General features: G+C 57.3%; 1 protein-coding gene across 1 annotated transcript; it reads left to right on the top strand.

Moving 5' to 3' along the window:
• The first annotated feature begins 643 nt into the window (after positions 1-643).
• On the top strand, positions 644-11,120 carry LOC105884284 (synaptotagmin-15). Its single transcript, XM_012788044.3, has 8 exons — positions 644-809; positions 1,684-1,885; positions 2,396-2,538; positions 3,427-3,722; positions 5,131-5,301; positions 5,868-5,988; positions 6,921-7,100; positions 7,994-11,120. The coding sequence occupies exons 1-8, from the start codon at positions 803-805 to the stop codon at positions 8,134-8,136; spliced, it is 1,263 nt and encodes a 420-aa protein (XP_012643498.1). The 5' UTR covers positions 644-802; the 3' UTR covers positions 8,137-11,120.
• Positions 11,121-11,525: the final 405 nt, after the last annotated feature.

Below are 11,525 nucleotides of genomic sequence, written 5' to 3'. Positions count from 1 at the left end.
GGACCGCTGTAAGAGCCCCTTGCATACATACATTCTTGCGGGCTGCTATTAACCCACATGAGGGCAGTGAGCCCAGAGTGCGGAAGTTACATTGTCCAAGTCGCACGCTGGCGAGTGGGTTAGCTGAGTTGGAACCAGCTCGAGGTTCCGGCTCGAGCCAGGTCCGACTCGAGAATCGTGCTCTCGCCCTGGTTACTTTGTCCACGGAGACAGCGAGCCGTACGCTGGAGCGCTGGCAGGCGCGGAGACTCGGCCTGGGAGCGGGACGGCTCCCTCCAGGCAGGGTCGCAGCCGCAGCCCGGGGAGGATCTGGGGAGGGCGCAGGCTCGCGCCAAAGCCACTGGGTGTGAAGAGCCAGGTATGCGCCCTCGGTCCGACGTGTGCGGAGACGGCTTTAGCTCTGCCCTCTGGGAGGGGGCGATCCGCGAACCCTGCCCGTCCGAAGCGGTAGGGAGCCCCGGGCGCCCCTGGCACCGGCGCCCGAGGCCCGCCCTGGCCGGAGCCCTGCGGTTTCCGGGAGCGCACGATCGGCTCCGCGGCCTCCTGGGCCGAGGCCAGGGCCGGACTGGGCGGAGCTGCGGCCTCGGGGCGCTGAGTCCCGGCCCCAACCATGCAGCGCGTGGCCCCCAGCATCGCGGCAGGGCGGCGGCGCGACGACGGACCGCCCCCGCGCACGTCCGACTGCCCCGGCTGCGAGTTAAGAGCTGGCGCCGAAGCCGCAGCTGCAGGCGCTGAGATCCCCGAGACCCAGCCCGCGAGACCCAGCCCGGGCCAGCGCCCCCAGGGCCGCCGGAGCAGCCCCATGGCGGGTAAGTGCCCCCGCCTCCCATCCTGGCCCCAGCGCGGCGACCCTCTGCCGCCTGTTCCAGGACTTGCCTCCGCCCGCCCGGCTCTTGGCGGGTGCTGGAACGGAGTGGAGAGTGGGTCTCGCTCCCCGCTCCTCGCAGTCGGTTGCAGCTTAAGAAGTGTGGGGGCCCCGACTTCTCACCACCCCACCCCGTCCAGACCCCGGAGCCCGCACTTTCTTTGCCCAGCCTGAGCTGCTGAGTGGGACCATGCGTCTGGAAGCCTCCTAGGTCCCCGCAGGGTGCCAGCAGCGAAGAGCACCTGCGGCTCCGTTTCTCATACCCGTTGCCCTCTCCTCACCTCCACCGCCTCCCACCGCCTCCCCTGGGCACGGGCTCCCCTTGGTAGCGGGCTGGGAAGGGAGTGGGTGCTAGAGAAGGCTACAGAACCAGAGTCCAGCCGCGCAGGAGGTTCCGGGACCCCGGAGGATGGAGCCCTGAATGCAAACAAGGGCAGCGGTTCCTTCCTGGGCTTTCCGTCAGCCACGGCGCCCACCCAAGCACCCCCGCACCCCCACACACACCCCCGAAGAGGGGAGGTCTGATTGAGAAGCACAAAGAAATCCTCCAGCCAGAATCCCAAGGCCGGTTGCTTTCGCAGGCAACCGTGCGTGCTCTGCCCAGGGCACTGGGACCCCAGGGGAAAAGGCTTTTCCGCCGAGACCTGGCAGAGCCCAGCCAGCAGCACCCTGCCCTGCAGACACCGGAAGCCTGCTTCTGTGCCACTCCGGGATCCAGCCCAGGGGGTGGGTGCTGCCCCCGTGTGCCCCGCAGGCCAGGGGTGTGAGGGGGACAGCTTTCCCCCAGGCAGCACAGTCCTGGTGGTCTCTGCCCCCAGAGCAGCTGGCCCTGGTGATTGGGGGCATCGTCGGGGGGCTGCTGCTGCTGTTGGTCGGGGTGAGCTGCTGTCTGTGGAGGAGGCTCTGTGCCACCCTTGCCTATGAGGAGCTGCCAGGGACACCAGCCATGGCCACCACAGCCACCTCCAGCGGACTGGGGGACAAGCTCTGCCAGCAGCATGCCAGGACGCCGCCCAGCAGGTGAGGCAGGATGTGGGGCTGGTGGGCTCCTGGCCTTGGTCTGGGGCCCTCCTGGTGGAGTTTCCCTTGGGGCGGGGTGGAAAGGGAAGTCCTGTCAATAGAGTGCCTCCTCTGTGCCGGCCACCATGCTGGGAGCCTTCACAAAGAAAGCCCAGAAACTTCACCACAGGCTAGTGACAGGCATTATGAACCCCATTTTCTAGCTGAGGAGACTGAGGCTCAGGGGACACAAGTATCAGATCCAGAGACAGCAACTAGTAAGAGGTAGAACAGGAATCAAAACCCAGACAGGCTGGTGTCCCGCTGCCTGGGCAGACAGAGGCCTTGAATCTGACTGTGAGTGGGCGGGGGTGGGGGTGGGGGTGTGGGCCCTGGAAATGGTGCTCTTGCCACCTCCTGGCTCCTACTGGGTTTTCTTCCTCCAGCGCCTGGGCTCAACCCCCTTGGCTGGGTGCTCTGAGTCTGCACCACTCACTTGCCACCTACTTGCCGTCCCCCTCCTCTGGACAGGCCTCCAGGTGTGCCGTTTGTGGTGCCCCCTTCCCTCCGAGGCCGAGACTGGGTGCCCCTGCACAGTGGAGAGTGGACCCAGGCCCCACAGGACCCCTGCCCAGCCCCGGAGCTCCTGCCTCACGCCCCCAGCAGCAACCCTGGTGAGTGCTCCCGCTGGGGATGCCCAGGGGTCAGGGTCCACTCAGGGGGACCCATCTGCCTCACCGCCCAGCTCCAGACATAGCCTGAACCAGCCAGGGATGCCAGCATTGCCTGGTGACCACTCTTTCTGGGTACTTTCGTTTACCAAGTGCCTGCCGCACCCAATGCGGGGTGAGAGATGGCCTCGTGCCATTTTGGAGTGAGACCTCAGCACAACCCTGTGGGGGAGGAATTATCACCCCATTTTACACAGTCATAAACTGAGGCTCAAGAAGGTTAACGGTGCCTTGCCCAAGGTCATAGAGACTGTAAGCGACAGACCTGGCCTTGGAGCCAGGCCTATTCAGGTGCAGAACTTGTGCAGGGCCCTGCTCCAGAAGGATGGGCTGGCCGACCTGGAGGGCAGAATGCTAGGAGCTGGGAACACAGCTTTTTGCCACCACGGAAGTTCCCCCAAGAGACCTTCCCGGCAGCCACCCAGTAATCAGCTTGGCCCTTCTAATTTGAAGTGGAAGAAAACAGGCAACACTTTATTACTGAGTCATTCTCTAGACGCCATGGAAAGGGGCCCGGCCAGGTGCTGGGCACCGCGTCCCTGAGAGCAGCCCTGACCTCCCGGGATGGGTGGGGCACAGGGGCAGGGGCGTGGGGCAGTGTCAAGTGAACACTGCACTGTGCTGGGGCCCGGGCCTGGCTGCGCAGCGCCTTGTGCTGCGGCTTCCCGGAGGAGCGGCTGGGGAGAGGGGATGTGTTCAGTCTGGAGAGGGGAGGGGGCGGATGTGGTCGGCCAGCTGAGGCTGCTGCGAGGGATGGGCCGGACAGGGCTTGCTGCTCTCTCCATGCCCTTGCCTTCCCTTCCCTGCCAGCCCTCCCACCCTCCGTTGCAGGAGACACATGCGTGGTGGGGACCATCAACCCAGAGCTCTACAAGTCCTCGGAGGACAAGAGTGAGACCGACTTCCCTGCTGGCTGCCTAGGGCGGCTGTGGTTCTCCGTGGAATACCAGCAGGAGGCCGAGCGGCTGCTGGTGGGCTTGATCAAGGCACGGCAGCTGCAAGCCCCCTCAGAGACCTGCAGCCCCCTGGTGAAGCTCCACCTGCTGCCCGATGAGCGGCGCTTCCTCCAGTCCAAGACCAAACGCAAAACCTCCAACCCGCAGTTTGATGAGCACTTCATCTTCCAGGTACGGCCTCTGGAGCAGGCGCGGCCCGGGGCTCTCTGGCCTCCAGGGAAGGAGTAAGCATTGTGCAGGGGAGCCCCAGCCTTCTGTACCAGCCAGCACCCCGCAGCCCCACTGGGACCCTCGATGCACCAGCTCTACTTACCCGGCCCACAGGCACAGGGCCCAGAGGAACCGAGCCCTGATGGAGGGGTGGAGGAGAGACTTGGAGGGGGTGTCCAGAAGGCTGGGCTCTTCCTTTCCTGTCTGGAGGAGAGAAAGAGAAAACATACTTTTGGAGCACCTACTGAATGCCAGGCCCTGGGCTGTGGGGTTCAGGGGAAGCACCCCAAAGCCCCGAGCAGGGTGGAGTTTCTTGCAAGGTGATCCAAGGAAGGTGGAGGTGGGAACAGGAGCTGTCCACCAGCCATCCTGGAGCCGTTGCTGCACCTTGGGCTGGCTGGCTCAGGGTCCAGATACAGCACGGCTGTCAGCACCGAGCCAGTTGTGCAGGGGCCTGGGAGCCGCGGCAGGTGACCGGGGCCCCATAGGGGAAACCGGCAATCAAGACCTGCTGAGAGGCCCTGGACAAACATTGTCTCGGGCTGGCTGAAGAGGTAAGGAGAGGCCAGCTTCCAGGAAGAGTGTGACTGCCCAGGCCAGCACCACCGTTCTCACTTTCCTCCTTGGCAGAGAGCTGGGAAGAGGGGGGCTGTGGGCCCTGGTCCCGGGCCACCCTCCTGGGGCCAAGGCTGTGAGAATTAACAGGTGAATGCACTCTTCTCAGGACAAGAGCCGAGGCTGCTGCCTTGCTGGCCTGCACGGCCACATGTCATGCTTGCCTGCTTATTTTTCTTGCCTCACCACTTCCCCCTCCCATCCCACCCCAATTAGATCCCGCCCCACCATGCTGTAGAAGGGAAAGGGAAGAAGGAGAAAGGGAGAGAGGAGAAAATCAGTATTGAAATTAGTATTAATGGGTCAGGTGCTGTGACTGGGGCGTTGTCCACATTTCGAAGGTGAGGAGGCCAAGTCTCGGGGACAAGCTGGTGTGCCCGATGCAGAGAGCGGGGGCAAGCCAGTGTCCCAGGCCCCAGGCCCATGCTCCAGCCCAGGCCCTCACGCTTACTGTGCAGGCAGGTCACAGCTGCAGCTCCTGTAAATAGCAGGTGCCTATTCATGGCTCCCATGGTTCTAACACGGCCCCAGGTGGTAGTGGACGCCATGGCTCCTCGGGCCACGCTCTGCGTAGCAAGGCCCTGGCACACACTCCACTTCTTGGGCTACTTAGCCCCACTGCTGAGAAGGATTCCCTGAAAATGCCCTGGTTTGGGGGTGTAGGTCCCTGGTCTTGACACCCCCTCCCCTAAAGTGCCTGTGCTCAGGACAATGAGTCACACCCTCTCATGCCCCACACCCACGTCTCCCCCAGGTGTCCAGCAAGAGTGTTACCCAGAGGGTACTGAGGTTCTCGGTGTACCATGTGGACAGGCAGAGGAAACACCAGCTCCTGGGCCAGGTGCTGTTCCCCCTGAAGCACGAGACCCTGGCAGGTGACTGCCGGCGCGTCATCTGGAGAGACCTGGAGGCGGAGAGCCTGGAGGTAAGGTCGAGGTCACCTGAGTGTCAGCACTGCCGCGGGCAGCCAGCAGGTGTGCACAGGGCGCAGCACCTGTCAGCTGGCATCAGCCCTCACGTGCTGCACACCACCCTACAAGAAGAGTGACCAGGCCCCACGCTGCTGCATGAGGGGGATGGGCCTGCCCCTGGGCAGGGAGGGCCACCCGAGTTCCTTTCACACTAGAGCCACCTGAAATATCCTTGTCTGGATGCTCATGCTGGTCACACAGCTGTGAAAGTGACCCCACAAACGGACCAGCCCAGGGAAATGTCGCCCCATGCCCCAGGAAGCATAGGTGGCTCAGACTAGGCTTTGGAATCCTATAGACCTGGCTCCGGATCCTTAGGTCTGGTCCACGCCACTAGCAAGTCCCTCAGCTCTCCAGACCTTGGTTTCCCCATCTAGTAAATGGAGGTGGGGCTCAAAGGAGACCCTGTGGCTGTGCCCTTTGCACTGCTGGGGGAAGGAGGGAGCACTGTCAGGCACTGTGGCCCCCGGGCACCTGTCAGAGTGACAAGGCTAGGGTGCTTCCATCTCCACCTCCCCAGCCTCCCTCGGAGTTTGGCGACCTCCAGTTCTGCCTCGGCTACAATGACTACCTGAGCCGCCTGACGGTGGTCGTGCTGCGTGCCAAGGGCCTCCGGCTCCAGGAGGACAGGGGTGTTGTCAGTGAGTTCTTCCCCTTTGCTCCTCGGGAAGATCCTGCCCGCTGAGCTTGGGGCCTGGGCTAGAGCCCGACCCTCACCCCTGACCATCCAATTTCTGCTTGCACATACCCCATCACAGAGGGCTCATTACCTCATGGGATGGGCCCTCCCTTTGTGGACAGTTCTGGAGCCAGAAGCCCCTTGCTATGTTGAACCCAAGGCTTCATGTCCTCAGCCTCCTCCAGGGGTTTTAACCTGACCCCAAGACCAAGTCCTGGCCCTCCAGTTTCCCAAGGCAGCATCTTAGCTCCTAGAACTGCCTGCCCACCTGCACGCCACCTTTCTGTCAGCTGAGGGCCCCGGTTCTTCCAGGACAGCGCCCGCACTCCTCCCCCCAGGGGCGGCTGCCCACGCACTCGGGCACCGATGCTGGGCAGGTGGTACACCTGTCCCCCAGCCTCCCAGAGCACAGGAGCCAGGGAAAGGGCCCTGGCTCACCCCACACATCCCACCCCTACACGGGTCGCCCCAGCGAGGTGGTGGTCATCGGCCACCTGCTGGTCTTTGCATCTGGGTCACTCTAAGCCAGCTGGGATTCAAATCCCCTGCTGCAGATCCAAAGCCCTCTGCCTCCACCCCCAAAATCTTAGCCCTCCGAAAAGGCAGGTGTTTAAGGGGCCCCAGCAGGCCAGAGGACCCAGCATGCATGTGGTCCCCATGGGCATGTGGCGCCAGGCTTTGGTAAACCAGCCAGCCTGAGCCGTGGGCGTGTCCCCCAGACAGGAAGGAGCAGGGAGGGAGCGGAGCGCCCCTGGGGTGTGAGGCAGCACGCCCATCCAGCGCTTCCTGCTGCTGGGACCCAGCACTGGGGTTGGGCACAGCCCCCTGGCTGGACCACCTGGGTGGGCTGGGCTCCTGCCCGCCTCCTCAGCCCACTGGTGTGCGCCGCCCTAGGTGTGTTTGTCAGAGTGTCTCTGATGAACCACAACAAGTTCGTCAAGTGCAAGAAGACCTCGGCTGTGCTGGGCTCCATCAACCCCGTGTACAACGAGACCTTCAGCTTCAAGACCGATGCCACCGAGCTGGACACCGCCAGCCTCAGCCTGACAGTGATGCAGAGCCTGGAAGGGGACAGTAAGGCTTCTCTCCCCCCAGGCTGTTGGGGTGACGGGCAGGGGAGGGGCTGCTGCATGTTCAGGCAGAGCGAATGCCTCCTGCCCTGGCCTCAGGAGGAGCCGCAGGAGCTCTGTCCCCGGGTCAAGGAAACTAGTGCTCAGAGAGGCTGAGACACTTGTCCAGGGACATGCAGCTCAACGGCAGCAGGGCTGGGATTCATGCCCAGCTTGAGTCCAGTTGGACTCGGTGTGGTACCCTAGGAAGAGGTTAAGCGATGGCTACCCATCCCCTCCTTGGGCAGCTCTCCAGAGAGGTCGGGAGGCAGCACAGTGCCTGCCACCAGCCAAGGGACCTGGTGCTGTGGGCCGTGGCATGCCCTGCATTTCCTCGCGCCCTCTAGACAAGCCTTCAGGGTCCTGGGCGAGTTATTCCAGCCCGCTCTCCCGCACTGCCCCGGCCTGCTCCCACTGCCACTGTCCGGAAGCAGCCGGTAGGCCGTGGCTGGTCCCATGGACTGGCCCTTCCCTACTGTGGCAGTTGGTTCTGAACTGGACTGTTGAATATTCTCGCTGACGGAAGAGGCCTTCTTTCTGGAGGGGCCCTTTCCTCCCTCAGCTCTTTGAGGGGAGGTAGGCTTAACCTGGCCCTGCAGCAGGGAACCCAGCAGGGGGTGGTTCGGAGGGGTGGGCCTCCACCTGGGCTCCCCTCCCCTGCCACCTCTCTGGAGGTGGGGGCGAGGAAAAGCAGCCCTTCCAGCCCCAGGGACAAGGCAGCCCCTTTGGGGGCTGTTGGGTGGTGCTTGTTGCCACTTCCTTCCAGGGCAGGGGAGAGTGGGTGAGAGAGGTGTCCGGGGATGTCGCTGGGGACTTGTTCTGTGCTCAGGGGCACACGGGCGCTCTCTCTCCCTGCAGAGAGCCGGCCGCTGGGCCGGGTGGTGGTGGGCCCCTACATGTACACGCGGGGCCGGGAGCTGGAGCACTGGGACCAGATGCTCAGCAGGCCCAAGGAGCTGGTGAAGCGCTGGCACGCGCTCGGCCCCGCCTCCGAGCCCTGACCAGCGCCCAGGACCGGCTCTGCTTCCAGACGGCCCCTCTCCTCACCGTCGCTCTGGACGGCCACAAGCAGGGATGTTTCAGCCAACATCTCCCTGGCCGGCAGCTGTGGCAGTGCACTCCCCGCACGCCCTGTCCTTCCTACCTGTGGGGCTGTGGCATGGAGGCCTGGCTCCCCGGCCTGAGTCAGCCTGGGTCCCCACGGGTTCTGAAGGAATTCTCCACGTGGCGACGGCCTGGCTGTGCGCGCTGCCTGGCAGAGGAAACACTCCGCGCGGGCGGTGGTGGGCACAATGCTGCGAGCAGCCCGCCCAGGTGCCGGCTGGTGGACCGGGGTCAGCGTGGCCCACGGGGCCAGGTGAAGAGGGCCTCACCTGTGTTCCGTCCCTCCCCGGGGCAATGCCCAATCCCACCCACCACGTGATGTCAAGTTTTGCCCACGGCCCTCAGGGGCCACAGCCTCAAGCCCCGGGCCCGTAGCATTCTGCTGCTGGCTTCCATGGTCTCCCGAACCCACCAGCGCTCAGTTCCTGTTCCCGTCAACCGGGACGTGGTGGAAGCCGTGTGGCCGCAGTGTAGCCCACAGGGCTGAGAATGTTTCCTGTGAACCCGGGGATTCCAGTGTGATCGTTGTGCTGTGGTGTCAATATAAAATTCATCAAGACTTAAGTCCCCACACATCACAGCCATCAACTCCCCAGAAGCTGTACTGGAGCTACCGAGCAGCGATGGTGCCTGTCACTGTCACCGAAACAGGCAGTGGGCATTTGCACCCTGGTGCTGTGGAGCTTGTGGAGTCCACACCCTGTCGTTGTGTAGCTAGAACAGAACTTCAAACTGGTATCTTTTTCTTACGCAGTGAAGCAACTTCAGCAAAATAAGGAATTGAATGCGTTATACTGAGTTTGTGCCTTTTACTTGTCTTCCTTTCTGTCACTGCACACATGCAAGCTTGCCTGGCAGTGGCCCATGTGGACACAGTATCTTGTGTTTGCCTTTTCTCACTTATTTCACTTGCATGTTTTCAAAGTAGTCCACAAAGCTGTCGTTTCTAATAGCTTCATAGCACACACATAATCGTTCTGTGTGTTTACAGAGCAGGTGACTAATATGAAATTGTTTCTGTGTCACCTGACATCCCAGTGGGCACCAGCCACCTCCACATCCACGTGGGATTCATGACTAGCAGTGGCCTTTCTAGAGCCACTTGGAAACGTTGATGAGGGTCAACGTTGATGAGGGTCCTCTTCGCAAGACAGAGTGAACTGGTGTATCAGACTCACTCCTGAAAAATCTAAATGGCAGAGACTAACAGGCCCTCTGCTCTGATGGGGGAAAGAGGGTTTCAGTATAGGGCTGTCCTCTGTCTACAAACACAGTCGGGGCAAGATATACACACATGTTCCCCATGGACCAGAGAGAGCTGGCTCAAATCCTGTCCACAAGGTGACTCCCTTTGAAAGAAGCCCTTTGCATTTCCATAAAACATTTAAGCATCAGCTGGTCAATTTCCACAAAGTAAAGTGCTAGAATTTGATGATATTTCATTGACTATAAGACCAATTTGGGGGTCATGTGACTTTACAATATTGAATCTTCTGATCCATTAACATGGTGTTAGGTCTTTTGTAAGTTTCTTAAAACTGTTTTGTGGTTTCAAGCAAAGTGTTCTTGCACATCTTTCATTAGATTTACTCTTAGGTGTTTTATATTTGTTTATTGGTAGTATATAGAGATTCTGTTGCTACAAAAGTATGCTGACTTTGTATCTAGTGAGTGGCCTTGTTAATTCATTTAAATTTTAATGGTTTCCAGATTCTTTGTGTATGACCATGTCCTCTGTGTTTTATATCTTCTTTCCCAATCTTTATGCCTTATTTACTGATTGCCAAATTGCTGTGTCTGGGCAATTGGAAAAGAAAAAGAAATAAAAGACTGTATTGTAAAGGAAGAAGTAAAACTATATTTGCAGATGACATGATCTTGTATATAGAAAATCCTCAAGCATACACACACACACAAATCCTATTAGAGTTAATGAACAAGCTGAGCATGGCTGCAGGATACAAATTGCTATACAAATTGCACTGGCTCCATTCTCCAGCGAATGCTGACTCCAAGTAGTGATAGTGGGTATGCTTGTCGCATTCTCAGTCTCTAGGGTGGCGGGCAGGGGCGTAGAAGCTGTCAATATTTACCATTAAGATATTTGCTATAGGATTTTTATTGTACTCATAATAGTATATTCCCAATCTGTTAAAAAAAAGATTGTGATTTTTTAAAATCACAAATGGTATTAAATTTTATCAAATACTTTTTCTGTATCTTTTGAAATAATTTTTTTCTCCTTTATTCTTTTAATGTGATGACTTATACTGATTGACTTTTGAATGTCAAATCAAATTTACATTCTCATAATAGGAACCAGTGGGGTGTGTATGTGTTTGTGTGTGTGCAAGTGTATAATAATACTAGGACTTACTTATTTCAAATTTAGATGTGTTTGTTATTATAGTTTTAAGAATTTTTGCAGTTATGTTCATGAGAGACTTTCCTATGAGATTTTTATTGTAATCTTCTTGCACTGGAAAGGAATATGCATGTATTCTACAGTTGTGTGCAGGTGTTCTGTATATTTCAATTAGGTCAAGTTTGTAAATCAGGTTGGTCAAATCATCTACATCTTTACTTATACTTTTGTCTGTTTTTCTATCCAGATTAAGAGAGGTTAGAGCCTCCCAGTATGATTGTAAATTTGTTTATTTTTCCTTCCAGTTTTGTCAATTTTGTTTTATTTATTTAGAGGTTATGTTATTAGGCTCATATTCAATTAAAATTGATATTTTTCTGATAGATTAAACCCTTTATCAGTGTGGAATGGCTCTCTCTACCACTCACAATGTGTTTTTTTTTCATTTTTCCCTTACTTTTCAAGCTTCTTATGTTCTTATTATATAATTATATAATGTCTCTTGAATATAGTTTTTTATATCAAGTCTGCCAACTCTGTCTTTTGTGTATTTAGCACATTTACATTTAATGTAATTAATGATACAGTTGTGTTGACATATACCATTTTGCCGTTTGTTTCCATTGTCCTACCTAATTTATGCTTCTTTTTCTCTCGGTTGCCTTCTTTCTGATTAATTTGGTTTTTTAATTCCATCTCCTCCCACCCATTAGTTGCTACTTATACATTATTTTATTATTCCTTTAGTGTTTCTCCCAGAAATTATAACTTTGTGTCCATTATTTATTATAGTCTAATACAAATTTTATTTTTTAATCATTTTCTAGATGATGCTATATCACAACAACACTCAGTCTCTACTGACCTCCATACTACTGTTTTGTGTATGTGGTTGATATCATTCATTTTAATTCCACACAT

This window comes from Microcebus murinus, chromosome 14, assembly GCF_040939455.1.
Source record: "Microcebus murinus isolate Inina chromosome 14, M.murinus_Inina_mat1.0, whole genome shotgun sequence".
NCBI classification, from domain to species: Eukaryota; Metazoa; Chordata; class Mammalia; order Primates; family Cheirogaleidae; genus Microcebus; species Microcebus murinus.
Note: the sequence above shows the minus strand (reverse complement) of the source record. Positions and strands in the feature narration are given on the sequence as shown.